The sequence below is a fragment of the Pseudopodoces humilis genome, chromosome 19 (assembly GCF_049639895.1).
Source record: "Pseudopodoces humilis isolate 2021_Gansu_Grassland_sample_001 chromosome 19, ASM4963989v1, whole genome shotgun sequence".
Taxonomy (NCBI): Eukaryota; Metazoa; Chordata; class Aves; order Passeriformes; family Paridae; genus Pseudopodoces; species Pseudopodoces humilis.
Genome location: NC_142218.1, coordinates 14,605,600 through 14,633,595, shown reverse-complemented (window position 1 = coordinate 14,633,595; position 27,996 = coordinate 14,605,600). Strand labels below are relative to the sequence as shown.

The following is a 27,996-nucleotide window of genomic DNA, read 5'->3' as shown; positions in this document are numbered from 1 at the left end:
TGGCTGTGTGGAGGCCCCGCCCCCGGCGCGGTGCCGTCAGTTCCGGCGGGCCGCACCGCCCCGTTCATTCTCTTTGGTGTTTGCCCTGTGCCGCCCCGCCGGTCCCGCCCGGCCCATGGACTGAGCGACCCCCGCCCGCCCCGGCCCGGAGCCGAGCCCAGCGCAGGTGAGGACGCGCGGGCGGCCCGGGCCCGCCGGGGCCGCGGGCGGGGGGTGGCGGGGCCTGGCGGGCCCGCGCCGGGCCGGAGCCGGGGCCGGGGCCGTGGGGAGGGGACGGCCCGGAGTCCCCTGCCCGTCTCGGGCTCGTCCCGATCCCATTCCCGGCCCGGGGCTCATCCCGCGTACGGCTGGGCCGTGCCCGCTCCTACGGTGGCCGGGCCGGGAGACCGCCCCGGCGGGGAGCGGGGACCGGACCGCGATGGGCCCGGCACCGGCGCTCGCGCCCCCGGCCCGCGGGGAAGTGTCGGGCGCGGGCGGTGACAGCGGCGCTTCGGGGGTCCCGGCGCTGTGGGCGGGGGGTTCTCGCTCCCCCTTGCTCCCTGGGGCGGCAGCGGGGGCTCCCGGCGCAGCGGAGCCGGCTCAGGGAGGCGGCTGCGGTCGCGGAGTGCCCGAGCCCGGCAGCGCAGCATCCTCCCCGGGCCGGGGGTGGCGGGACCAAAACTGCCGAGCCCGGGGCAGCCCGTGCGGCTGCGGTGGCAGCAGCAGGGACAGGGACAGCGCCAGGCCCTCCTGGCACAGCTGAACGGGCAACCCCGGCTTTCCCCCCGTCCCTATCGGCTCTGGCAGCCGTCGCTGCTCCGGTATCGCTTCTCCCTGTTTCCTGAGCAGAACATTAGTTTTCCGTGAGATGTAAAGCAACAAGTTCCGTTTAAACCTTTCCCTTGCTTCTGTCTGTCCTAGTGCAGCTTTGGGTTGTCCATCCAGGGGACGCTGTGTAATGCCAGAGCCATTTTTGTGATCCGTTCATCTGCTGGGTATTTTTGTCATTGCTTTTCTGGCAAGTTTAGGGCAAACCTGAGAGGAACATCCTTTGGAATGTCAGTGAAGGTTAGGTGTTTTTATATATATGTACATATATCTGCAAAATAAAATATCTGGATGAAGTCTGTTGTCTGCTTTTGGAATGGTATATTTATAAAATCTTGTTTCTTCTGACTAGAAGGTGCGAGTGTACTGCAGAGCTCCTTTGCTCAAACTGGAGGCAATGTTTTGAGTTTGGTTTTTGTAAGTACTAGTGGACATGAGAACTTGAGTTCTGATTATGCAGCTGTGGCTGCAGTGTAATAAAGTGATTTCTGGTTTATCTGTTGACTATCTCGTACACACAACAAATGTGTTTGTTCTGACTTTTACAGAGATTCACTGAAAGTCTGTCACATCTTGATGAGACCGTAAGGAGCCCCAGGGCTGAATTTTCTACTGTATTTTCTGTTTTCTGAAGTTGGATCACAAACTTATTTCAAAACTCTTCTAAAAGGATGCATACAAGAAACAATTCCTTTTTATATTGTTATTTTAAGCAGCCACTCTGTTCAGAATTTTTCATAACATCATGAATCGTGTTTTCGCTATCTGTACAAGTCAGTCAAAATGTGTTTTGTGGCAAAATTATTCATAGGTTGAAATAAATTTGAAGTGGTGTGACTGTACAAAAACTGGACAGAGCAAAACTGGAAATTGCTTTGTGCCTTTCAGACCTTTCTGAAGAGCAGCAACTTTATTTTGGAAACAAATGAACATTCCAAAAGCCCTTTTTCTGGTTCCTTTGGCCAGGACCCTTGCTGAGGTTAGTTATTTCATTAGAGGTGGTATAGAAGCTCCAGGACAGTGCAGAGGATCTGGGCATGTTGGCTCTCAGCAGTGTCCATGGGTTCCGTGGCCTGTTCTACTGCAGGGAAAAAAGCCAAAATCCGTGAACTGTTTTGTCATAACACTAATAGAGCTAGAAATAAACAGTTAGGTGTTTAGTCATTATACCACTAGTTTATCAATTTGCATTTCTGGAACTGTCAGGTTTAGAGGTATGTTGGGTAGTTCTCTTTTCCTTCAGCTTTTACTTTCAAATTTTAGCTTTTCTTCTCTTATTAATAATCCATATCTTGGCTCCCATACTACTTTGCTTAAAATTTAGTGTTTGTGCCCTTACCAAAAAGAGCAGCACTTTTTTCTACAGTGTTACTTTTGGGATGGACCCTGTCTTGCAGAAACGTTGCAGAAGATTTAGCTAAAGAGAAAACATTGTTCAACCAGTATTTTATATTTTGTGCAAATAGCCTTAAGTCTGCAAAATTTTGTCATTGTTTATCAATTTATAGTGAGTATTTGTTTAGATTTTCCAGTTGTAAATAGATGCTCTTAAACACTGTTGCAGCAGCTTTAGAATTTTATGCTGTTACAGAGGTACCCCTAATGTGAGTTTTTCAGAGGTATTTTAGGTAACAGAGCATCTCAACAAATCTCCTAGAGTTTGCAGATATTTCTTTTTTGTGCCTCGTAATAGTTGAGTGTGGGACAAGAGACTCAGCCACCACACTGGGGTTATTTAAAACTCCTTAAAAACAGGAGGAGAGAGGGAATCATTCTAATCATGGTTTTATTTAGGAGTGAACACACTGATGTTTTGCCAGTCTGCACACAAGGGGAGAAAACGTGAGGGCTGTGTGAGCTGAGCTCCCCAGGTACCCTCACCCTTTGGCAGAGCCAGGCTTGGGGCTTATGTCTGTGAAATGGGGGTAAATGAACCTTCCTTCTTGAGAACAGTTTGTTGTTGGTAAGGAACAAGGAACATGCCTTGCTGTGGCTGCCATGGGCTGCTGACTGCCCCAGTGCACTGTGTCATGGAGCTTTGCTCTTCAGAGAGGAATCAGTGCTTCCTGTAACATTGCATGTCCTATAGCTAAACCTGCTTCTTGGATGTTGTTTGTCACGTGACTTTTATTTGGTGGTGGCAGGAAGCCCTTGTAATATGAATTTGATGCTTGTGTCTGGCATTTGTCCTGCTTCTCAGGCTGCTCTGCCAGGTGCTGGTGGAGCAGCAGAGGTGAGTGTGTGCGCCCAGGGTGGGAATGGGTCACAGCTGCTTCCTAACACGGGGCACAGGAAGAGTGTCAGGACCTGCAGCCTTCCGAGTCTGCACCTGAGGAACAGGACACCTTTGTGTGGTCCTGACAGTGAGTGAAACCTGTTCCTGTGAGGGTTTAGTCTCTTGTATTTGCAAGTGGTTTCTCAGAGTTCAGAGCCAGCCTGTGGCACGACCCACAGGAGGTGCTGTGCTGCCAGATCTGTTGTCAGGCAGGCCCTTGTGTCCCTTGGATAAGAGGTGGAAAGGTGCCACTTCAGCCAGGTGCACAGAAGTGTGTGCAGTCCTGGGAATGCAGCCCCAGAGGGACTCTGAGTGAAGGGATCCATCCATCCATCCATCCATCCATCCATCCATCCATCCATCCCTCTGCAGTGGCAGATGTGCCAGCCTCATCCTCATGGATGTCTGTCAAGGACTTGCAGCTTGCCACCAGTGAGGGATCGATCCTTCTGTCACCCAAAGCCAGGTGCTTCAGTGTGACTGTCAGGAACAGTTTTCTTGATGCATTTTAAGCCCATTGCCTCTCGTTCTGTCACTTCAACAATAAAGAAAAGATTGTTCTTTTCCACTCTGAAATCCTTTCAAGTACATTAACTGGGTTCTCAGGCCCCAGCCAGCCTTCTCCTCTTCAGAATACACAAGTTCAGATCCTTTAGTAGTTTTCCCATGGGTTATATTTCTCTGAAGCTGTTTTGGGCTTTTCATCCCTTACCTCTGCCTGGAGCCTGGTCCCCCCCATGTGGGTGCAGGGCTCCAGCTGAGGGCTCAGGGTCTGAGTGCAGAGCAGGACTAGAGCAGACCTTGCTCAGGCTGGTTCTTATTGCTGCATCTCAGCATGGGGAGGGCTTTTTCTAAGGCAGCCTGGCAGTGTCAGCTTGTGTTGGGAAGTGGTGTTGGTTGTAACTCTTCTCCACTCTGCTGGTGCCCATCAGTGGTGTCTGTGCCATGGTGACCAGTGGGCAGTGCCTGCCCAGCCCCTTGGGCTTGTTCTGCTGAGGTCAAGGGGTTTATTCTTGGCAGGGCTACCAGGAATGGCTGGGGGAGAAAATTCTGTTTTTATCCAACTGTGTCTTGACCCTGCCTGCAAATATGATCCATTTACTTGTTTTTCAGATGCTTAGTTTAGCCTCCAGGAAACCCTGTAGAAGAGAAGTTGAGCTGACTGTAATCCTCTTGTGTTCCCTCTTCACTCTCCTGTTGGTAAACAACAGGTGTGATGGCAGCCTGCTTCAGGCTCTGCATCCTCCTTTGTCCTAGCAGGAAAGCTGCTCTTGGTCCTAGGAGTCAGCCTGAGAGTTTGAAATGCCTGTTTGAAGTAAATGCAAGAGCTCTGTTCTCTTCTAACCCTAATCAGGATTGAGATCTCCCCCATTTTGTGGCTGGGAATGATGTTGCTGGCATCTGCATGCAGTTGGCTTAGGCATGGAAAAGAAGGATTAAACACTTTGTGCTATATTTGTAAGTAGAATAAAATAGGTTTTGATTCCATCCAGAGAAGTGCATGCAATGACAGGTTTCATATGCAGCACTGAGATGATTTTATTCTAAAATGGTTTTAGACTATTTGTGAGTGAAATCACTAGATTGGAAATGTAGCCAAAAGGTAGAATTTATATCAGTTTTTGTGATTAATAGCTTCCAGAGTTTCTCAGTTTGTGGCTTGCTTTTGATTTGGCTTTCTGAATTAAGGTCTGGGTCTAATTTGGGAGCTGATCTCTAGAGCTCTTAGGAAGAAGAGCCTCACTACAGAAGAACTGGGAGCTTCACTACAGAAGAAGAATTGGCAAGTGACTCTTGTAATTCTGCAAAGAGCACTGTTGTGAGATTCCACTGCTTGGGTGAGAAACATCACTTGGGGCTGGGGAAAGAGCAAGGAAGATTCTTGGATCAAGTTGGAAATTCTTGGAAGAGCAGCTGTGTTGAGCAGTTTGTCAGTGGTAATGGAAGGGTCACACGAGTCCTCATGAACAGATGAGGCAAACTCAGTGTAGGGTGAGAGATTCTCTACAGAAGATTTTTTTGTGCCTTTAGGAAGCAAAATGCTAATTCTCTGTTTTTCCTTTTAGGCATTCTCCATCATAAATATCCTATTTAGAACTAAATACAGATCTTCACTCTCTGGATCTCCTAAAGGTACTGGAAACTTACTCAAAGCATTAAGATTTTTTACCTTTCTATTTACATCATATTAAAAAGAATGACAAGTTGGGTTAAAATGTGATTATCCATAGGAAGTGTTTGATTTTTGGCTGGCTCTTATCTGCAACTCCTGTGTGAATTATACCACTGAAAAAAAAACCCAAGAGAACTTTATCTAAAAATGTTACATTCTTTTATATATTAAGATCTTTAATTTCTTTTTTGGCTGAGTGGACTGGCATACTCACACCTTTGTGCATTTCTTTGGTTACCTTAGTGACACCTGAATTTTGCATTTTAATGCGTTCAAAATTTCTGGGAATGTTCCAGGCATCGATGCACGAAAAGAAAATAAAAATCTAAAACCAAGTGATGAGCAGTCATCTGGAAATCCTTTGAAGTGTTGTATTGCCCTCCAGGCACTGAGTTGTTTGAGGGCAGCCACCCCCCGGGTGGGGATCACCTTCTAGTGCAACACTGTTGTGGTAACACTGCAAATACTCTTGGAGTTAGAGAAAAGTAACAGTGGAAGGGTGGGGAAGGAGCTCAGATTGAGTGTGAGTAAAACCTTTGTACTTTCACTCTCTTGCATATCTGAGTGGGCTTCAGTTCTAGCAACACCTTGAGTATTGAGTAGGGAGTCAGTTACTTGCACCAGTAGGTGTCTTGAAAAGTTTGAAGTATCTAACCCCTGATTACATGGAAAAATGTCCTGAAATTCTGGCATCTTTGTTCCTCTGCCCACTGCAACAGCCTTTATGAGTTGTTCGCTTCAACCTTCTCAATTATGATGCCTTTTTCTTGGCTAGTTAGCATTTTATAAGCCTGTTGTAGGGTAAAGAGCATATTTCTTTGTGAAAGCACTGTAAAGCCTTTCAGAATCCCCAAATCACCTGTAGTTAAATATGCAATGATGAACAGTGAGTTCTTTTACCTGAGTGAAATATTTCCTGCAAATCAACTGAAGGATTGTCACCTGCACAGGGAGCTGTGAATGCAAGCACAAATTCCAGTTGGTTTTGTCAGACTGTTCTTTGGAGCTGCTGGGAGGATGTGCCCTGGAATCTCACCAGATTTTTGTGAGCAGGGGCTGTGTTGTGTCCTGCATGTCCCTGCGAGCAGAGAAGCTGTGCTGGGGAGAGCTGAGCTCTGGCTGGGATCAAGCTGGAAACAGCAAAAGCAAACTGGGCTGTCCTTTTCAGGGACCCCCTTCTGGGGCAGCCAGACCCCTGGGGATGGTGCCCTGCTCCTGCCTGCACTGCACCACTGCAAAGCCGCGTCCACCGTGTGTGCTGAAGCTGAAACATGGTTCCCTAAAACCAGGCAAACGTGTGAAAGGCAGTGCCTTGCTTTAAAAGAAAACTGCCTGTAGAAGTTTTCTGAAAAAGTCAGAAGTTTTCAGAAAACAAATTCCTTTTCAGCGTGATCTCAAACATTCTGGTGTTTCTGACATCAAAATAACAACTTTTGGTGTTGTCTTCTCAAAACAAGTGGCTAAAGTAACTTCAGTGCCTTAGAAAGACATTGCACTTCAGCGGGAAAGGAGTGCTTGCTCTTCTCATTGCAAGACTTCATTGCATTTCTTCATCTGCAAGACTTTGGTATAGTCTGTGCCAGGCAATTATTATTGCTGTGTTATAGCTGAAAATTTTCAGTGATTCTAGAGATGCTCTTGGCAATGAAACTTAGTGATTGAAAAGTTATCACCCTGGAATCTTATTCTAAATACTTTCCTTCTTTGTCTTACAGTTACTTAGAGGTCCTTTAGACAGACTCTCTAATGCCACTCTCACAGTTACAATGCGCCTAGTGTGTAACTGCTGTAGTTTCAGTAGTCAAATATAGGATTTATTTTGAATATAATCTGCATATGTGTCTTCTGGACTAATGAGACCTGAACTATTTTTGTTCTCTAGTAAAAACAGAGTTATCCAGGTGGTAGTATGATAAGTCTGACATGCTTATGATGTTTTTTTCCCAAGTAAAAATACTCCAGATGGTGGATTTGGTGGTGTATCTGTTGTTTTCCAGCAGTTTCTTACCTCTTATTTAACAAATAATTAAATCTTTCTGTCCATGAATGTATTAATCTAGGTTCTGCTCTTAAGTTTGTTTTGTCAGTAACTAGCTAAAAACTTCCCTGTGACTCATTCCTGCTCCTCTCACATTTGGAAATCCATTCACAGGTTCAGAATTTGAAGCTCACAGAGCACTGGGGGAGTTGTGTTGCTACTAATAGCCCCCTGGTGGTAGCTGGAACAGTGATTTCTCCTTTTCACCTATAAGTTAGGAAAGAATAAACCTTTGTTTGCTGCCCTAATCAGATCTGCAGGTGACCTGTGTGTGTGTGTGTGCATGTGTGAGTGTCTTTGTGTGTAAAATGGATTTATTTGGCTGTAAAATGTATTTTTAATAAATAAATTGATATGTGGCTTGTAAGTGGATATGGACAGCTGACCTGTTCGTGTCTATTTAGGTTCCACTGGCTGAACATGAAGATAATTTTGCATCCATGTGTAAGAGAAATCTAATACTGATTTATCAGCACAGGGAAGATCTGTCACAGCACTGCACAAGGGCTGGAGCGCGTCCTGCAGTCTGAAGGGGTTTTTAAATGGCCATAGGTGCCCATGAGCACTTCCTACACTTGTTTATAGTGCTGCAGAGCCAAGTGACTCTAAATCGATGCTTGAACTGTGACTGAGACATGTCCTACTTAAATAGGAGTAACCTTCAGAGTTCATGTAGCTGATACAGTTTATGAGCTCTTACACCTTTGCTTTTCCCAGCCAGAGCTACTTAAGCATTTCCTGCTGGACTCCAGCTTTTTCCCCTCATAAGTGGCTTGGCATTCTTGGTGATCCTGGGGGAAAACTCTATGATAATAATAAAGGATGTATTCCCTAAATATTGTTTTTAAAGACTTCATTTATTTCTTGCTCTCCAAGTGGAAAAGTTTAACTTCAAATGGTAGAATGTATGAAATGTAATTTGTCTGTGGAAGTTGCTCTTTGTTCAGTGTATAACCAGTGGCTCTGGGTGTAAGTAAGAGGATTTGCTTCTTAAGTGCATTCAGTCCTGGGGAAAAGAGATGGACAGTAATGAACAAGCATAAATAAAGCTTCTGTGAATGAAAGAAGTGTGAAACATGTTGGGGAGTACGGGTGGAACTGTGCTGTGCAAACTGGATGTGTGAGTGACTAACTGGACAAAATGGGAACAATGGGTGCTTGGTTGAACACTGTTTCCCTTTTTGCTGATGGAGGAATAATTTCAGTAGGTTGTTAGAGAATGCTAAATATTTCATATAATCTATTTTTCATCTTTACATTTTAGGTCAGCAATTTGGCTTCCAAAATTGGAGTTTGTCCGCGTTCAAAGCTGTTTGTCTACAGTAATCTGCTCTGGTTGGAAGTGAACATGTCTCAAGTTCAGATTCAGAATCCTTCTGCTGCCCTTGCAGGGAGCCAAATACTGAATAAAAACCCATCTCTTTCACAGCCTTTGAGTATTCCTTCTACTACCAGTTCTTTGCCCTCTGAAAATGCAGGCAGACCTATCCAGAACTCTGCTTTGCCTTCTGCTTCAGTTACATCCACCAGTGCAGCTGCAGGTAAGATAGAGTCAGTAACTGTATATTTTTTTAATGCTTATAGCTTGGTATGATATATTCCTCATGTCCTGCACCTACATATAATTTAAAAGTAATATTTATCCAACTGCAGTAGCTCCCTATGGAATGAAATCTGTAGGAGACAGGTGGAAGCATACCTTTACATAAAGTTCCAGCAATTAATTGATATGTTTGTAATAGTAAAGAATATTTTTAATTGTATGACATTAAATTTTTGAAACATTACTGTGAATCTTTTCTACCAGTATCTTGTTTTAAATATGAGAAAGTGTTGTTTGAAGTAGTTCAGTTTTAGTAGTTGTTTTAGTTTAGTAGTTAAGTTCTGTTATCTTTAGTTCATTTATGACCAGTTTAGTGATAAATATATTAGGCTAACAAAATGCAATGGAACAAATAAAGGGTAATAAAAAATAGTTAATAGGGGAAAATAGGAGAAGGGAAATGAAATTAACTGAGGTTTTGAAGTTTTTCAAAGCAAGTGATAATGAGGAATACATGGAAGATTTGGTCCTTGACACATACTAGATAAGATGTGAGCTGTTTGCAGGAGTTTTCTAACTTCATACTTCTGCCTTGGATAAGAACCTTGAATTTAATGGTGGTGCTTTTTGTGCATGAGCATTGCTTGGAAATTCCAAAGTTCAGTAGATTGTTACCAGTTTGGCCAGTGAGGAAAGCTATCTATTCCAGCATTGCAGACAACTAGATGCTAAGCAACTGAGATTTCTTTTTTTAATTAAAATTTATAGTAGAGTTCACAGTTATCAGTTCGTTTATCTGATCTTATGTAACCTTTCAGCTCCTTCAAACATGGCAAACCCCAAAGAGAAAACCCCCATGTGTCTTGTGAATGAATTAGCCCGTTTCAACAAGATTCAGCCTGAGTATAAGCTTCTGAGTGAGCAAGGTCCAGCTCATTCTAAGGTAGATGTTCATACCAATTTCTTACTGCTGCTGCTCATGCTCTTTCACCTTCAGGAGTGGGAAGGCAACGTGTGTGTTTGTGCTGCAAGATAATCCAGACTAATGGAGAGGAGAGGGAAGCCCCCCAGAGCATCAGTGGTAGGGAAGTGTGAAGCTGGTACCTGGGGAGGAAAAAGTTGGGTTCCCAAAATGTCACATGAGCTTAAAGATGTGATGGAACTGACATTTACAAAAAGTATTGGAATAACATTCAGAACATCTGTTCAATCGTGTTTCATTCACCTGTGGGCATGTAGAAGCTTTTATGGTACAGTGTGAACTTATTTTTCATCAGTTTGAAGAAAGTTATCTTTAATAAACCTTTCAGATGATTAAAGCAAGAGTGAGTTATGTGTCACAAAGAGGGGTGAGTTTCCAGTCTGCTGTTCAGTGACATGGGCACAGTAGCTATCCTGGGGCTGTCACCTCTCCCCACACTGCTCTGAGTTTTTAGCCTGTCAGATCTCATGCAGGACACTTGGGATACTGGCCAGCTACAGTTGTTGTGAAATTCATTGTTCAATAACCAGGAAAATCCTGTTGATGTCCAAAGTGATGGAAATCTAGAGATGACATGGGAGTTAAGGAGAGCTTGGATTACCATATTCTCAGCTTGTGCATCACTGAAAGACTCATTGTTTTGTGTAAGAAGGTCTAATAAACTACGTGGATTTTGAAACAGCTTTTTACAAAATACTTGTTTGTGGTTTTAAGGTGTTTACAGTGCAGCTGACTCTTGGGGACCAGCATTGGGAAGCTGAAGGAACTAGTATTAAAAAAGCGCAACATGCAGCAGCTGCCAAAGCTTTGGAAGGGACAAAATTCCCTAAACCTACAGCTCGTCCATCTCGTAGTGAAGGCAAGAATCCAGGTATATGCCACAACAAACTGATTTAAAATAATTATACATAGATAAGTACACCTTTCTGCTTTTGGTATTGAAGTTGTATAAGGATGAATAAAAACGGTGATTCTGCCTTTTTAGCTGTGGCAATTGTCAGCTAGCAAGTATTTATTTTATCTGTTCATCTGTTCCATAGGGCATTTTCTTTTGACAATTACCTTACACCAGACCTCTTGTACTGGAGTACAGCTGATTTCTGAGCCAGTGAGACCCATGGTAGAAAAAATGACACCGACTGTTCTTTGTCCAGTGAGAATGGATTGGGAGTCAGTTCTTGATGCCCCCAATACCGGCACTGAGAGAAATGTTTTAGCCCTCAGCAGCAATTTACCTGCCTTTTGACAGGGCCAGTTGCAATTTGAAAGTGAAGAGTCATAGAAACCCTTCTTAGGTCATTGAGGACAGAGAAATGTTTGATCATTCCCGGCAAGCAAGAGACACAGAAGGAATGTAGCATGTCTGGTAACTTAAGAGTATATTTGGAGAAATTTCTTTACTGCAGAAAATTCTTTTTCTGCACTTCGTTAGATGCACTGTAAATGTAGGTAAATTAGCAGAAATTAAGAGCAAAATGATAAAGCCCCCAAAACAAATCCAAAAAGAGCTCCCAGCAAATTCACTTTGTAACAGGATTTGTTGCAACTGTACTAGGCTGCTTTCATGTACATCATGTAGACTTACTGTCTTTTTGTTTATTAGCAGTTCTGTTTGGAATTTAGTAATTTAAGATACTGCATGTGGCAAAACTTGAGCTCATTTTCCCCTGCTGTGAGGCAGCAGTAAGAGTTTAAATTGCCTCAGTTCCTTGTGCCAGCTGAACAGCCCTTTGTGTTCCTTTTTCTGCAGACAGTGTCACCCCTACAGTGGAGCTGAACGCACTTTGCATGAAGCTGGGGAAGAAGCCCATGTACAAACCCATCGACCCTTACACGGGGATGAGATCCACCTACAGCTACACCATGCGAGGCGGTACCTACCCCCCGCGGTAGGTGTTGGCTCCTGCCTCTGACCCCCCTCTGCCTCGCTGCTGCCTTCCGAGAGCTGGCCCCCAGCCAGGGACATCCTGTGAGGCAGGAGCTTTGCAGCAGTACACCCACCAATACCTGTAACTTGCCTTATTTCCAGTGCTTCATTTCTTTGGGGTGGGGCAAGGGAGCTGGACTGTAAGTTCAAGTGTTTTTGAGAGCATTCAGGTATAGCCAGCTTCATTAAGCAAGTAGCTAAATATTAGGTAAATATTTCTTGCATTTCCTTTCTGCCTAAAAGCAAAAGTGAAGAAAACAGTTTGATGCTTCTTCTGAAACTATATAAAGTTGCAGTTTAAAGAAATTTATATGGGCATAGGAACTTCAAATTCAAAACTTCGTGCCCTGCCAAGTCCATAGAAGCGCAGTTATGTTGTCTTTTCGTAGCACTTGGTCAGAAATGTGTTCCTATTGTAAAGCAAGGAATGTCAATATTTGTTTTGAAGGTAGCTCACTAAATTCTTTGAGGGTCTAAATAAAAATTTGGCTTTTTAAAACTAGTGCTTCAGTGCTGGTGTAGTTACTGGTATGGAAGAGACTGACTCACATCTGACTTAGGTGTCTGCTTTGTAGGCCAAATCATTTGCTTACTTACCTCTCTCTTTGCAGGTACTTTTACCCATTTCCTGTTGGACCTTTACTTTATCAAGTGGAGCTTTCAATTGGAGGGCAGCAGTTTCATGGGAAGGGAAGAACAAGACAAGCAGCTAAGCATGATGCAGCTGCTAAAGCTCTGAAAGTTCTGCAGAATGAGCCCTTGCCTGAGAAACCAGAGGTGGGAATTAATCTTAGTGTTGTAAGCATAAATTGCTAGATTAAACTGGGGTATTGTAGGTTTTTTTCCTTGTTGAGAGGAAGGGGTCATTTGGGAAATTTAATTCTGTGTAGCAGTGGTTGTGTCAATAGAAACATTTTGATTTAAAAGCATAAATTTCTATGGAACTAGAATTTACCCAGATGAAGTTATGTTAATGTTTTTACTGTCATATTTTTCCACAGCAATGCTGTAGACCTCTGTCAGATATGAGCACTGGAAGCATAGATAGGAATTAATATCTTACCAGGTACAGATCATACACAAACTTCTGAAGAAGTGCATAAATGGGCAACATAAAACTCAGGCATGGATTTACTCCTGGGACAAATTCCTACATGACTTTGGGAAGAACCATGGAAGTTCTAGAAGAGCAGGAAGTGCATGGAAGTAGTAGACTCTTACACACATTTTGATAGGAATATAAGTAGTCAATCCCTTAGTATATTTATGGCTGCCCAGCACCTTCCATTCCAATACCATTGTGTTTCTCGTGCTTTGCTGTTGGGTGGCTTTAGTCTCACTGTGAGCACAGGAGCTGCTTTGCTGCTGGGCTGGCTGGAGCCTGCACCCCTTCAGGTGTGTTGGCTGCTTTGGGCAAAGCCAGAACTGTAACTTGCAATCTGGGGTGTGAGAGCTGGCTGGATATGGAGTCTGGCTGTGTGCTGAGGAAGAAGGAAAATGAAGAATTGGGAAATGAAGATTGGCCAAGGGGTCTCAGACTGAGAAAGAAATAGCTGGGATCTACCAGGAATGGCAGAGCAAGAGGCTTGAGGAAACATGAAGCCAAGGGACCCTGAGTTAAAACTTTGTGTGTGTGAGCATTGCCCAGACAACTGGGCAAAAGCACTGGGTGTGAGTTCAGGTCAGAGGCTTGGGAGGCACTGATGGAGGTGCTTCAGGTAAGGGAAAGCTCTCCTGGAGGAATGCAGAGAGAAAGATGGAGGCTCCTAGGGACTTCAGATGCTGTTGGGAAAAGAGAGTGATGCTGGGAACAGGAGCTGGGGCTTGGGCTGTGCCCTGCACTGAAATCTGAACTGGTGACTGGCACAGTGCGGGCAAGGGCCAGCTGGTCTTCATGCAGGAGACGCCAAAGCAGAGGAGGATGTTCCCCTTCAGTGCTGAGAACCCTAAATTCTGGACTATTGTTCTGTGTCAGTGGTGCAGAACATCCCCCTTTTGCACCCACCCTCAAAGCAGATGAACTGCTCATGTGGACCCCTTTCCCCTCAGGGAGCACAGACCCAGGGAGAGCAGTTCTGCAGGGCTCACATGTCACTGAATTATTCTCTGTTCACTGTTTTAGAAATGCTTCAGTACAGGTCACTTTCTGAAAATGTATAGAATTGTGTTTTGGTGTTGGGTAACGTGAGGTCTTCAGAACAAACTGCAGTTGTAGGATTTCTCATTTTGTGTGAGGGCTGTAAATCCAGAGGTAGAGGAAGTAAATGATGCAAGAGACTGCAAGAAGGGAGAATTATTTTACTAATAAAACCGGACCTGAATGGTGTCTTGACCCTGAGAAAACTGCATTTGTCGTTTTATTTTTCAGTTTATATTTGACTTGTCTGTAGAAGTACAGTAGGAAATGCTGCTTAGGGAAAGAAGAGTGGGCCTTGGAACAGGGTGTGCTGGTTTATAACAAGTACTTAGATAATCAAGTTTTCATTTAAAGTTTGGTACTTGAATTCATTGATATTTGTGGCTTTCAACTGTTGCAGTTTTAGGAATGTCTGAGAGAATTGTTTCTGTAGCAGCATTTCACGGTAGCCAGGATGAAAGTGGAGTAAGGAAGGTTGTGGTGCTGAGGGAGCCCTGTTCATTCCTTCATCCAGTGAGACAAGGGCCTGAAAGGATGCAGGAGTGCGAGGTGATGAGAGATGCTGTTAAAAATGCCTGGATACAACAGAGGCAAATGAAGATTTCAGAAGCAGAAGCATAATCCTGATACTTCCTAACAGTTATTTGATGCCAGTAATTTTCCTTTTAAATGTAGTTATATTTCGTATTTCTGTTTGTGTGTATGCACGTGTAAAAAGAATATTCTGATGTTTGAACTCACATGTTTTATGAGGGAGTAATTTTGTACTTTTTTATTACTTGGGAAATTTTTTTACAAATTTTTGTTTTTATGGAATTTTACTCTTGTATTTGTAAATTAGGAAATATTCAGTGTGTAATAACAGTTGGGTTCAATGATCTTAAAGATTTTTTCCAACCTAAATGATTCTGTGATTCTAAGAAGGAATCATTGAGTAAAATTAGACTTTAAGGGAAAGAATGACCATTCCCCACACCTTTTTGGGCTGCAGATCTAGGAGCAAGTGTCAGGAAAAAATGTGTATATTGGCCCTCGGCTGGACCAAGTCCTGCCTGAAGAACTGAGCTGAATGTCAGAGCATTGAGAGGGGGCTGTGATGGGAGAGCTCACAGGACCCTCCGTGTGGCTGGGGTTGGACGTGCTGGTGGAGTTGCAGGATGGGGTTACTTGACATATTCCAAGACAGATGATAAAGCATTGACTTAAAGCTTAGGAAACATGGAAAGCTGGGAAATCATTCCTAGCACGATTCTTAGGCAGGAATTCTAATTTTGCCTCAAAATTTGCTTCTGTGTTTGTTGCCAGCTCACCTGGTAAATAGCAGCTGCTCTTTAGCTCTGGAGGCTGTGGTTGGTCAGTGCAATTCTGGGCAGCACTTCCCCACTGTTCAGCATTTGCTCACAAGCAGTCTTGAGGAAGGGCAGGGAACTGGAAGGAGTTCTGGAAGAGGGCAAGTCCCTCTGTAACGGAGTACAGGACTTGTGGAATTTGTTTGAACAATGTGATGAGAGCTAAGAATAGTAAATGCTTCGGGGTGTCATTCAGATTTAGAGGCACGTAATTCTTGGAGAGTTTAGCCAATGCAAACATGCAGAATACCTCAAAAGCAAACTTTAAGCATCATCTGCCTTGAAGTGTGCAGGGAAAGGGGGAGAGTGTGTGTGTGTATGGTTATTTTTGATTTATAAAGTAAACGGATCCAGAATTTAAGTAGAGGCAAAATAATCAGTAAAATAGCTATAGTCTGTTAATGGTTATTTTGCTAATAATTCACTCTTTTTAGATGAAGGTATTGAGGAAAAGAACCTTCATTTTGCACTGTGTACACAGATTTGGAATGTGTTATGAACATAAACTGCAATAGAGCAGATAATTCCATTCTATTTCTTTGTATCCTCTTGGGAGGATATTAAGTGGCAAAATCTTACCCAATAAAGAGAAGTCATGGTCATCTTCATAAAGGAAAACATTGGAATTTGAAAAACTAGAGTCTATCTGAACTTGCCAGGAGAGGAAAAGTGCTTGTGATGTAAGTAGCTGTGCCAGTGTTGGTGAGTGAGGGTAGGGACAGGCCCTTCCTGGCACTGCTGGAGTGAACGTGGCCTCAGGAGCTCAACATTCCTCCTGGGAAGATGCTGCTGTCCCATGGAACTTGGCATTTTCATTGGCACTGGGGTTTGGCAGCTCATGATGGAGACTTCAGGCAGCTGTACTCGATGTTGGTGTTGCTCCGTTTTGCCCCGCACAGGACACGGTGCTGGGTGGAGGGCTCTGGGACAGCCCCGCTCAGACCTGCACTGACCCTGCCATGGCAGCACAGACTCCAGCCTGATGGACAAGGGCAGCCTGTGAGAACAGTGGGAAGAAGATGGGACAGTGGGAGGACTAAAAACTTTAGATTAATTTTATCGACTTTTTTTTTTTTTTTTAAGATGGGAAAAGCCTGTCTTAACTAATGGGACAAGAAAATCCTTTGTGTTTTAAAATGACCTGTTAGTAGCAGACATGGGGGAAGCTCACTGCCATCCAACAAGTTTTAATCTATGATAGCTCTCTAACTCAGCTCCTCTGTGCTGCTCCAATAAGCTACTTAAATAATTTTTGTTACGTTTTGCATAGCATCATGGTGTGATACATCAGTTATATTGTTGCTGTTCATCTTTATTGTAATCTTTCCAATACCACTGTTGGATACTTAGTCCTAAAATTTCTCTGTTGCTGTTGACATGCCTTAGCTCATGTTGACGCCAGTGTCAGTGAAGACACTTTTGGAATCCCAGAGTTTTACTTGGAGATACGTGGATGCGCCTGTAGGAAAGCTTCACTGGCACTGTTGTCCCAGCAGGTTTGGGTTCTCAGGGATGGTCAGCGTTTGATTTAGGGCAAATTCCTGATAGGATGTTCTTGACATGAGAAAACAAAGCTGCAGATGAAGCACTTAAAAGGGAGCATGTAAAAAGACAGGACTGTGCAAGGGGCTCGTCAGCCATCCCTCATTCACATTGGTCCCACTTTCAGAATCTTTATTTTTTCTGCCCTTTCTCTTACCTGATCCTGTCTTAGTGCTTTTGTTGCAAATGTCCAATCAGTATATGAAAATTGTATTTCATAAAGGTACTTCCATTTGGAAATAAGTGCACTTTGCACTTCAATTTCATTTTCTGTAAACACATTTTTCAACCTATTGGCCCTTATTCCATTTGTTCTTTCTTGTAATGAGCACATGAACATATGAAGGTTTGAAAGCTTTTACACATACATCTTAATGAGCTTCTTAAGATTCAGTTCTGTAGTATGTGGGCTGCATTTCTCCACATTTGTGTAACATGGCAGTAAAGATTAGAGTACTTAAAATTTGGAGAGTTCAGTAAAGTGGTTGAATGGATAAAATTCAATTTATATAGGATCTTTATTTTAAATAGAGTATGCTTCTTTTAGGTTAACGGAAAAGAACCAGATGATGAAAATCTCAATAAATCTGAAATAAGCCAAGTTTTTGAGATTGCACTTAAAAGGAACTTGCCTGTGAATTTTGAGGTATGTTTACTTTACAAGCTCTAGATTTGTTTTTATTAGACTATTAAGGGTACACACTAAGTTGAGTCTCCACTAGATAACCCAAACAACTGACTTCTAACATGTCTTGTTAGTTGTGAATATACTTTAACCTTTGACAGTCACCCTGATAGTCTTGGAGTTTATATGGTAAAGAGAAGAAAAAAGAAAAACCCACCTGTTCACAAATTCATGTCCTAAAATGATCACATGGAGTGAACAGCTACGCTCTGGTTGTCTGTGCAATCTTTTTTTCAAGCTTTTTGGAAAAACCTATTACAGTGAAGAACCAAAACACAACCCTGCATTAATGATCAGAACATGGAAGTGCAGAGTCGAGGCAAAGGAGTAGAGCTCACTCTGAAAGACACATATGGAAGTATTTGCTTAATTAAGCACTGATCTGGACTACCCATGAGTGCAGAATCTCACAAATAGGTTTCTTTTCTTGCCATGAGGTGACCTCATGTGCATCTGACTTTCCTTTCCCTTTGGCCTGGCTGCTTGCTGCCTCTTTGCCCTCCTTGATCATTTCAGTTATCTTAAATCAGGAGCTTCCACAGGAGCATCTCTGTTTCGCTAAAATATTAATTTATCATGCTGCTTTCCTGAGCTGGCAGAGTAACATTTAAGCCACCTATCTGAATTACTATAGTAAGAAAATGCAATTGTGTGTAACTAAATTGCTTCTGAAACTGTTCTATGAAATTTTACATGAAACTTTCAGTTACTGCAGATTAGCTTGAGCATCACTGTAAAATGTAAATGTACACTGTCACACAAGCCAGTTGTGGGTGGAAGCTCTTAATTCAATCTTACTTTTTAACTATATGGATATTTTGGAGTACGATGTGTTATGAATGGAGTTAAAAGCCTAAATCTGTAGTGGGCAGCTATCTCTTAGATGTCTCCAGAATTCTTCAGAACTTCAGAGTTCAGAAATCAGAATTTCTGGACTAAAATGCTAGATCCCAAAGACTTTCTTTCTCTGTAATGTTTTATTGCTGTTCCATGATATATTTAATGAGGTGCTGTTAACTGTGGGGAAGTACACACTGGTGAAATAGAACAGTCCTATTTTTATACTGAAACAGTAAATCAGTAAAGTAAGATGGGTTAATGACTTGTGTAAATACTGTTTACTGCTTGCTGCATCTGATTTTTTAAAAGTATATGTTTATTTGGGTGGGAATGTTATTAGAGTGAGTATGATTTACTTTTTGGATTGTATGAAAATCTAAAATCTCTTTATCCTTAGTTCTTGAGAGAAGTTTGCTATAAACAATATGCCCTGCCATTTTTAATAAGTGTTTATCACGCTTTCACTCAGTTTTTCCCTCTGAAACAGGTAACCAAGGAAAGTGGTCCTCCCCATATGAAGAGTTTTGTAACCAAGGTATCAGTTGGAGAATTCATGGGTGAAGGTGAAGGAAAGAGCAAGAAGATCTCAAAGAAAAATGCTGCAATAGCAGTCCTAGAAGAACTGAAAAAATTGCCACCCCTTCCTACGGTTGAGAAAATGAAGCCACGAATCAAAAAGAAAACAAAATCAATAGTGAAGGTAAGTGGGAAAACGTTGTAAATTTGACTGTTCAAATCATCATCAGAGAGGCTTTTCTGAGTCAGTTATAAACACTCTTCAGCTGCTCAGCCTTTGCCAGCCCTCTGGTGTAACAAACGAGCTTTGCTTCCACTCTAATGGGGTCCTGACACCACTTTTATAGGAGTTATCAGTTAATTCAGGATGAAAGAGAAACCTTCTAAAGGAAAGAGCAGCACATAAAAATCAAGCTCTGACTTTAAAGCCTCAGACTTTACAGCTTTGGGTTTTGCTTGATTTTGCTTGTACAAACTCTCCTGCAAGCTTGTCCCTCCTAATATAGCAGGATTAGAATTTGTAAAGCTATTGGCGGCGTAGGTTACATGTGGTCAAGTGTGATGGTGGAGCCAAATAAATTCGGTATTCCTGTAGCTGTGACAGTGTTTCATTAAACAATTTTTATTTCAGTGTTTTTAAAATCTAGAGATGAATTAATTCAGTGGCATGCTGCATTTTGTCTATTAAACCAAATATTCATAAAGTTTGGCTTATTTCCTAAACACTGTTCTACATAGCTGCAAACAAGTCCAGAGTACGGTCAAGGAATGAATCCCATTAGCAGACTTGCCCAGATACAGCAGGCCAAGAAGGAGAAGGAACCCGAGTACATGCTCATCACAGAACGTGGGCTCCCCAGGCGCAGGGAGTTCGTCATGCAGGTTGGTGTGACTGCACAGCCTGGGGGGGTGGCTGGCATCTCATTTTTTGCCTTGTGACAGTCAGACTGTCACGTTGATATAAGGATTAATGGATTTCCATGACATGATTTAACAAAATATCTAATAGGCTACATTCACAGAAGATAAAGGTTCAAGAAAAGTGATCTGAGTCTTTATTTTTAAAAAATTGCACAGGGCACCAGTAGTCTATGCTGTAACTGCCTAATATTTCAATTAACAGGAGTATTAATATTCTGCTAAGAGATACTAAGCTGTTTATATCTTTTAATGTAGGATTTATTAACATTAACCTGGTTACCGAAGGTGAGATGATGAAATACAGTTCTTTGTGTGACTTCTGTTTGAGTTTCTTGTGCTTGAAGGCCAATGATTATTGATAATAAATGACAACCTGCTTAGAACAATGATCACTTGAACTATTTTGTGACTCACAGCATGCTGGAAACGCAGATCACTAATAAGGGAATCCCTATCCTACTGCTTGAGGGTTGAATTTTCTTTCTCTTCTGTCCAGGTGAAAGTTGGTATACACACAGCTGAAGGAATGGGCACGAACAAAAAGGTTGCTAAACGTAATGCAGCTGAAAATATGTTGGAAATTTTAGGTTTCAAAGTCCCTCAACCTCAGCCTCCAAAACCAGCATTAAAGACAGAAGAGAAGGTAAGTCTTTAGGAAGCAGGAGCTGGTTAATGCTGGAGCAAAGGCTGAGCTGAACAGAAGCAGCTTTGCAAGGCAGTAACAGGGTAGAAAGTTCATTCCCTCTGCCCTAGCCAGGAAACAATTGTATTGAGGGGACTGCTCTCTGAAAAAATATTAAATATCCAGTGTTTTGAATACATTAAGTGTTTGGGTTTTCAAGTAAATCAAAGTCTCATCAGAAAGATAAATGAATGTATTCCTGCTTTATGTATTCCTGTCTCAGAACCTGTGGTAATTGATGTGTTGTTCTTAGAAACTTGCAGGTTATAGTACTCTGGTAGCAATAGTTTTACAGAGCTTTGTCACAGCTGAAGTGAAAAGTTTGTTGGGGCCTCTCTGGTGGGTCCCTTAGGGAAAGAGCCTTGTGTTCTGCTGGTGATTCAGCAGATGCTACCAGGGACTTCAAACAGCAAATCCAGGGTTGTTTTTCTCCTTTACAAGTATGTGCTCATTTGTGTCTGGTGTGCTCCCCTCAGCAGTACCAGTGACTAATGGCAGCTGAACTGGCTTTATTCTGGTACCTAGTTCTGTGTTCCTAATACCACTTCTCTGGGATGTGCTAGTTTTAGGCCTTCAATGAATAAGAATCACTTAATTTCTCTTTTCTTGATAGCAGCATAATTATTGATGTTTTTGAATAATAACTTCTTCAGTAAAATTTTGGTTGGTCAGATCACCTGCATGTTGAAAACTTTATAATTTGAAGGGAAAAAAAAAAATTAAAGGGATATTGTGTGTTTGAGTTCTTTCCCTTTTATTTTTAAGACCCCAGTGAAGAAACCAGGTGATGGAAGAAAAGTAACCTTCTTTGAGCCGGGCTCTGAAGAGACTTCAGCTAGTGAGTAACCTGGTGAAAGCAGCAGGGCCCTGTTGGGGATGTCAGCTATGTTCCCAGTCCCTTCAGCACTGGCATGAGCAGAGCTGTGCAGCTGCTGCCTTGCAAACCCAAGTGGAGCCTTTGGAAAGGGTTGGTTCAAACCCCAAAGAGCTTATTCCTCCCAAGGCCCCTGTTCCTGGCATGAAGTTGGGAAAGGGTGTCAGTACTAACTGGTCAACCTCAGGCAGAGTTGAAGAGGGAAGGAATGGCCTTGTTGAGAACAATCTCAGTCTGTGCCTGGTCTTTGATGACTGAGAGCAGGAGCTGTGCCTGCACTTGTTTCAGGCAGTGGATAGTTGTGGTGATCACACCCAGGGTGGCAGGCTGGAACCAAAAGGCCCCAGACCTGGCCACACTGTACACAGACATTGCTTTCTGGAATGTCATCTGCGGGGAGGAATCATTGTGGAAAGTTTGTCACCACAGGTTGCTGTTCTGGAGAGCATGTATCAGGTACTTTATGTGTTTAAGTATAATCTTGCTGTTTGAATTATAGTAAGTTGAATTGACTTGGACTTTAGTACTATTTTACTGCATCCATAAGATCTCAGGTAAACTTCCTGACTTTCTATTCAGATTTTGCTCTCCCTGTTTTCTTCCATCTACAAATTTTGGCTTTCATCCTTAGATTTGAAACAGCTCAGCCCTGCAGAAATTGATTAATCTATTCTGCCATAAAAATGACTCCTTGGTTTATTTTGGTGGCACTGTCTTACCAGCCTTTCTTGAGCACACCTGTGCAAGTTTCATCCATAGCTCTTTGTGAGTTCCCCTTAAAAAGCTGTTATTATCCCTCTTTAATCTAACTTATACCATAATGTCAGCAAATTGCTGTCAGTTGACTGTGGCTGGACATTTGCTGTAAATAGTCCTGCCTCTTTGTACTCATGTTCCATTTTACCTTTCCCACCTGCTTGTTCTCACAATTTATAGTTTAAACTTGTGGACTGTCACTCTCTTTACATCATTTAATGGTGGCTCTGGCCAGTCTGTGTTTTCGTTATTTGCTCCTACAAATTATGGAATAAAAAAATTCTGAGAGCAAAAAATATATCTGGAATATGGTTGCAGCTGGGTGTCTGTGAGCTTAATTGACCTGGAGAAGCTCCTCCTGGAGGTAAAGGTGCTCCCTTTGGCAGAAGCAGGGTTGCACTGAGTCAGTAATTCATTAAGAAAACTCTGTCTTGATGATGCTGAAGCTCTGACCCTCCAAAGGCCGATTGAGCTTACCAAGTTTGTTAGTATTTCAAAAGTAATTTGAAATTATTTTTTTCCAAAGTGATTTTTGGTGCCTGTGTGTGCCTGCAGGAGGACTGTCAAACAGCAGCTCTTCAGTGTGCACCTCTCTCCTCCCAGGTAATAAAGAAGATGAGTTTAGGATGCCTTATCTCAGCCATCAGCAGCTTCCTGCTGGAATTCTTCCCATGGTCCCTGAGGTTGCACAGGCTGTAGGAGCCAATCAAGGACACCACACCAAAGAGTTCAGTCGGGCAGCTCCCAACCCCGCCAAGGCCACGGTGACGGCGATGATTGCCAGGGAGCTGCTCTATGGGGGCACTTCTCCTACTGCTGAGACCATTCTGAAGAGCAGCAACTCCTCAGGCCATGTCCCCCATGGGCCTCTAACCAGGCCCTCCGAGCAGCTGGACTATCTTTCCAATGTTCAAGGAATCCAGGTAAATGTTCAGCTTTGCAAGGCTTCTTCCAAACTATCCAAGCTGGTCTAACCTTTCGTTTGTTCAAAAGCTTTGTAATTCTGTTGGTGAGAGATGAGTTCTGAGCCTGCTGATATTCATGTAACAGTTTCACTTTACCTATGACACATACCAAATTTTACATATTTTTAAATTTCATTTTCCAATGTGCATTTCTGTACCATTCTCAGTCCCAATTCAGTGCTGCTCTGAGGTCTTGGAAGAACAAAATTAAGGAAGCATTTTCTGAAAATTGTCATAATATAGGAAGACAGTGTGGACTTGAACTTGGCTGATGTGAAATCATCAATTTTTAGTTTTTTATCATCAATTAGGTTTTTTCACTAATTTGTCATATATTGGCATTTGATGTAAGCTCTGCACTTCTTTATGTTTGCTCCCTTTAATGAAAATTTCACTAAGTTCCTATATTCATATGACAGATGAGTTCAGTGGATCAGAAAGCATAGTATAGAAATTTGAACTGCAGACAGCAGTGAGCAGAATAAAGGTTCCAGTAACAATCATTATTAAGCAGCCACTTGCATTCAGGAGCCTTGCAAAGCTCTTGTGAGTACTAAAAAGCATTGTAAGTGAGGTTAAATTCAAATAGAGTGGTTCTACTGGCTGAGAGAATGATGAGAAGAAAGGCTCGGCTTCATATATAGGCAAATAATCTGTAGCAGTTGTGATATGCTTCCTGTACTTGGTTAACTGAAAAGAAATAAATCCTTCTCTTTTCTTCAGGTTGAATATAAAGACTTTCCAAAAAATAACAAGAATGAGTTTGTATCTCTTATAAACTGTTCCTCTCAGCCACCGCTGATCAGTCATGGGATTGGAAAGGATGTGGAGTCTTGCCACGACATGGTATGATGAACTTTGCTGAAATGCTGCTCTTGGGCCTTCCCTGAGGGGAGACCAAGGTTTCATATCACCACGTGTTCTACAGTTCCCTGGATCATTTTTGTCAAACATTTCACAGGTTGCAGAGATAATGATTAATAACATCAGAATCTAATCTAAATAATGTTTAATATGCTGAACATATGATCACAGTTTTGGTCTACAAAAAGTACATTTGCTTCATCTTGACAGTATTTGCATGAGCCAATGACAGTAAATGCACAAAAAGGAACATATAAACCTGACAGCCTCTCAGCTTATTTCCTTATTATCTCAGAATGGGCTGATGTTTCAGTGGATACTTGGGCTCGTGTTCCCAGACTTGCTGCGGAAGTGGAATCCCCTGTGGAAGAAATGCAGTTCAGCAATGGATATAAAAAAGGGTTTTTATTACCAGTGGCTGAAATATTTCTTTGTGAGAAAGAATGAACCTGCTATAGTGAAACCTGCAGGGGACTTCTGCTGTAAAAGACTTTAGGTGGAGCTGAGAAGATGTTCCCAGTCTGCTCCCATTCAGAGGAATTGTTCTTGTTCTTGTTCTTTTGGGCTCAAGAGGTGAGCTGAGTATGGCAGCCTGAAGCAATTGCTTGCAATATGTGAATACCCTTAGGAAAACCTGATTTTGCTGATTTTTAGACTAAAAACTGTTGCAGTACTTTCCTAATGGACACAATTTGATACAGATTTCATTGTTCTTTGTCACTTTCTTTGGACATTTTCATGTCCATCTCTACATTCTGCTGTGCAGAGCTCCAGTCAGACTGAGCACAGCGGTCAGGGCAGGAGGAAGAAGGGGAAAGAGTGGCTGGTTTGGAGCTTGAACACTATGACTGGGGTCACTGTGAGCTCCCTCCTCAGATCAGGGTTCAGCTGTCACTAAGGCACATGCCAGAGTCAGGGGTATGTCGGAAAGCTGCACCTGAAATTGGTCTGAATGAAGTGGGAAATGTCAGTTCTCAAGGGAGGGGACTGACCTTGGCCTGAGCCATGTCACACTGACCCTAGTGAACAGTCACATGGGCCCCACCTGTGTTTTGATTCTTGTGTAACTTGCTTTCTTTTTTGGAAAAGGGCTCTGGTTCTGTGGTTTTTTCTGTCGTTTGTCTCAAGCTCTGCACAGTTTGAGCTGTTACTAATTTAGTGTCTCTTTTCTTGCTGTTTCTACTCCTGGTGTGTTAGTTTTCCCCTAGTGCTGAAGCAAGTGCAGTGGGAATCCCCAGTTACAACAACATCCAATTGTTTAATGAAGCAAGATGAAATTCTACACCTTTGCATTTTCCACCATAGCTGTGGAACTTAAAAAAATTCTTTAAAAATATTGCCAAAATAAGAACATTTGTTTGGGTTAAGTGAATGCTTTCACTAAATTACTGAACTGGCTTGAGGCCGAATTGCTGAGTGCTCTCTCTTCTCTTTAGGCTGCACTGAATATTTTAAAGTTGCTGTCTGAGTTGGACCAACAAACCACAGAGATGCCAAGGACAGGAAATGGACCAATGTCTGTGTGAGTGGTTCCCACCAACTTCCCTTGCACTGATGCAAATTAACCCTGTGAGAGTTTTTAGACAAGTAACGTGTGAGGGGTTTGATTGGCCAGAAAGGCTGAAATGCCAAGGGCTGTTTGCCCTCCAGCAGGACCAGAGGAAGGTTTGGATGATCAAGCCCGCCACTTTCATGTGTCAAAGGCAAAGCATTGAGCAGGAGTGAGTGTGTAAAGTGTGGTGACTGTGATGTGACCCCAGCCCAGTATGACAGCTCCAGCAGTTCTGGCCTTCCTCAGCTCAACTGCCCCTTCCCCATTTCTCTGTAAGGAGAGTGACTGCAGTGGCCTTGGGGTTCCAGCTGCTCCTCTCTCTCTCGTGCAATCTTTCCCAATCCCTTGGGAAAGAGATATGCAGGGGTCAAAGCTCATTTTCAGCAGAAACATGGAGAGGGTGCAGATTATTCCTTGGCTGGGTTTGGGAGGAGAGGAAGTGGAGCCTCTCCTTTTATTATTGAGATAATAAGCACTCAAATTAACAGTGGTGGGATTAACAAATTGCTAATTGATTATTATATTATTTTAATATATTTTTATATATTTTATATATATTTATATATTTTATATATAATTGATTATTATTATATATATTAATTGATGACAGTTATATGGTAACAAATTGTTAAATGCACATCAAATTATTTGTATCCAATTTAAAGCATCTTACCTGTGGAGATAGTGTTTTGTCTCCTAAGTAACAGGTGTTTTCTCATTTTAGATGTGTGAAACAAGAAATGGAAAGTGACCCTCTCCTCAAACCGGCGAGCGCAAGCCCTTTGGGACAAACACTGGACAGCACTGCCTGAAATAGGCTCTTGACTGAACCCAAACCTGAAAGCACCAGAGAAAATCAAATGCTTCCTCTTAATGTAACCTAACTGTTGGAGTGCTACAGTCTCTACAACTTACTGTAGTGTCTAAATCATAACTGTTGCTTTTTCTTCAAACAGTGATACATTTTTAGTTTCATTATGTTGTTTTGATTGAAATGACACTATAAATTCTTCATTTAAAAGTTTCTTAATTGTATCTAGAACCATAGCACAGTTTAGAAACTTTGTCTTCTGAGACTGACATGTTACCTGTGAACTAACTTGGGAAGATCATATCCATGTATGTGGTTATTTTGGTTTTATTGGAATAGCAGCATTTCACTGGAAACAGGCTGTGTCCCACCATTTTAAAAAGCCCCGTATTTTTGCAAACCAACCCTAATTATCCAATGGTTGAATGAATTTAAATACTTTAGGAATTTTAAACTTGGTTTGATCATTTTTGGTTAATTTCTAGTTTTCTTGAGTGTGGGGTAGGGGAGCTCAAATGCACCGTGACTTTCAGTGATCTCTGAGCTGTGTTTTAGGGACTGTGTGTTGGTGGCTCACAGCTCACTACAGTACAGGATATGATCTCAATGTAGTGCATATAAAACTGCAGATTGATTTTCCTTGAGTGCTTTATACTGTTTAATTACATCTCCATGTAGGGCTGAAAAAAATTACCTATGTTTATATATAACTGTGTTGCTTTTGATGTTGTGTTCTAGCGCACGGTCGGTGCGCGCTGAGGTTTGCATTGGTCCAGGTACAGCACGATAGCTGCGCGAGTTCAGTACTGCTTCCGTTCATTGTTTACGCTGGAATTTTTTCTCCCCATGGAATGTAAGTAAAACGTAGTGTTTGTCACCAATAAATGGTAATACTAAATTTTTTTGGTTAATTTATTCCTGTACACCACCAGAGGGGCTGCTTTTTTATAGATTTGTAATGCTTGTGTTCTAGTCTGGGCAGTGTGTTAAGCTGTGGAGTAACTTCCAGTGGTTCTCGAGTGCATAGAGAATGTTCTATGTTCTGTGCTGTGCAGGGTGTGCAGACCTGGCAGGGCAAGGGAATGCAAAGTAACGTGGGTACAGTTTGTTATTTGTGCCACAGTGTTAGTGCAGCTGTGTTAATGGGAGCTCAAACTGGACATTAAAGTGAAACTTAAAAGTTTACTTAAAGGAGGAACCTGCCACAGCCAGTGGTTGGGACTTCCTCGAAGTAGAGACTTTAAACTCCATTTCCTTGTTTGCTTGTGACTTGAGCCCCAGCCTTGCCTGGGGGCAGTGCTGCAGAGCAGAGCTTGGCTCCTGCAGCAGCTCTGGCCCCAGCACTGGCCCCGCAGGCTGACACGTGTCGGTGTCTCGTCCAGTGTGAGCTACGCTCAGTGTTTACCTACCTGGGACTGCAGGAGCACTTCCTGCACCTGTGCAGCGCTGCAGAAGCTCCTGCCACAGAGAGCAATTCCTGCAGCTGCTGTCTCAGAGCTAAATGTCTTGGCCATTTTATTTGCGTCATCCAAAGCAATCGGGCCACAGGAACTGCAGACCAGATTGCGTTCAATCACGTTGGGTGTGATCATTATAAGCTAAAAACTCCCAAACATTGTAAAGCTTTTTTGGTTTTAGTTTTTTTTTACATTTGTAGAACTAAAATGCTGTACATTTAAAAATTAAAAGAAACTTGCTAGGCTGAGGCTTTGTATTGCAAATTTTTCCAACTCAGAAACTCCTTACTAAACAATTCC

The 27,996-nt window shown here is 42.5% G+C and overlaps 1 protein-coding gene across 5 annotated transcripts; it reads left to right on the top strand.

The window, feature by feature from the left end:
- The first annotated feature begins 29 nt into the window (after positions 1-29).
- On the top strand, positions 30-27,939 carry STAU1 (staufen double-stranded RNA binding protein 1). Of its 5 annotated transcripts, none has more exons than XM_005524886.3 (16): positions 30-166; positions 5,149-5,215; positions 8,558-8,834; positions 9,655-9,779; positions 10,533-10,689; positions 11,569-11,707; positions 12,357-12,522; positions 17,321-17,419; positions 18,786-18,998; positions 19,553-19,696; positions 20,232-20,378; positions 21,183-21,255; positions 22,651-22,970; positions 23,736-23,858; positions 25,313-25,398; positions 26,153-27,939. In XM_005524886.3, the coding sequence occupies exons 3-16, from the start codon at positions 8,642-8,644 to the stop codon at positions 26,238-26,240; spliced, it is 2,073 nt and encodes a 690-aa protein (XP_005524943.1). In that variant the 5' UTR covers positions 30-166; positions 5,149-5,215; positions 8,558-8,641; the 3' UTR covers positions 26,241-27,939. The 5 variants fall into 5 exon arrangements, with proteins under 5 accessions (XP_005524943.1, XP_014109660.1, XP_014109659.1 ...); XM_014254185.2 differs by having other exon boundaries at positions 18,768-18,998; positions 26,167-27,939; XM_014254184.2 differs by having other exon boundaries at positions 18,768-18,998.
- Positions 27,940-27,996: the final 57 nt, after the last annotated feature.

Coding starts and splice junctions, on each gene's coding strand:
- STAU1 (XM_014254184.2), top strand. CDS start 8,642: ATGTCTCAAGTTCAGATTCAGAATCCTTCTGCTGCCCTTGCAGGGAGC. Junction 17,420..18,767: donor ACTTGCCTGTGAATTTTGAG/GTATGTTTACTT, acceptor GCTTTCACTCAG/TTTTTCCCTCTGAAACAGGT. Junction 23,859..25,312: donor TGGAGTCTTGCCACGACATG/GTATGATGAACT, acceptor TCTTCTCTTTAG/GCTGCACTGAATATTTTAAA.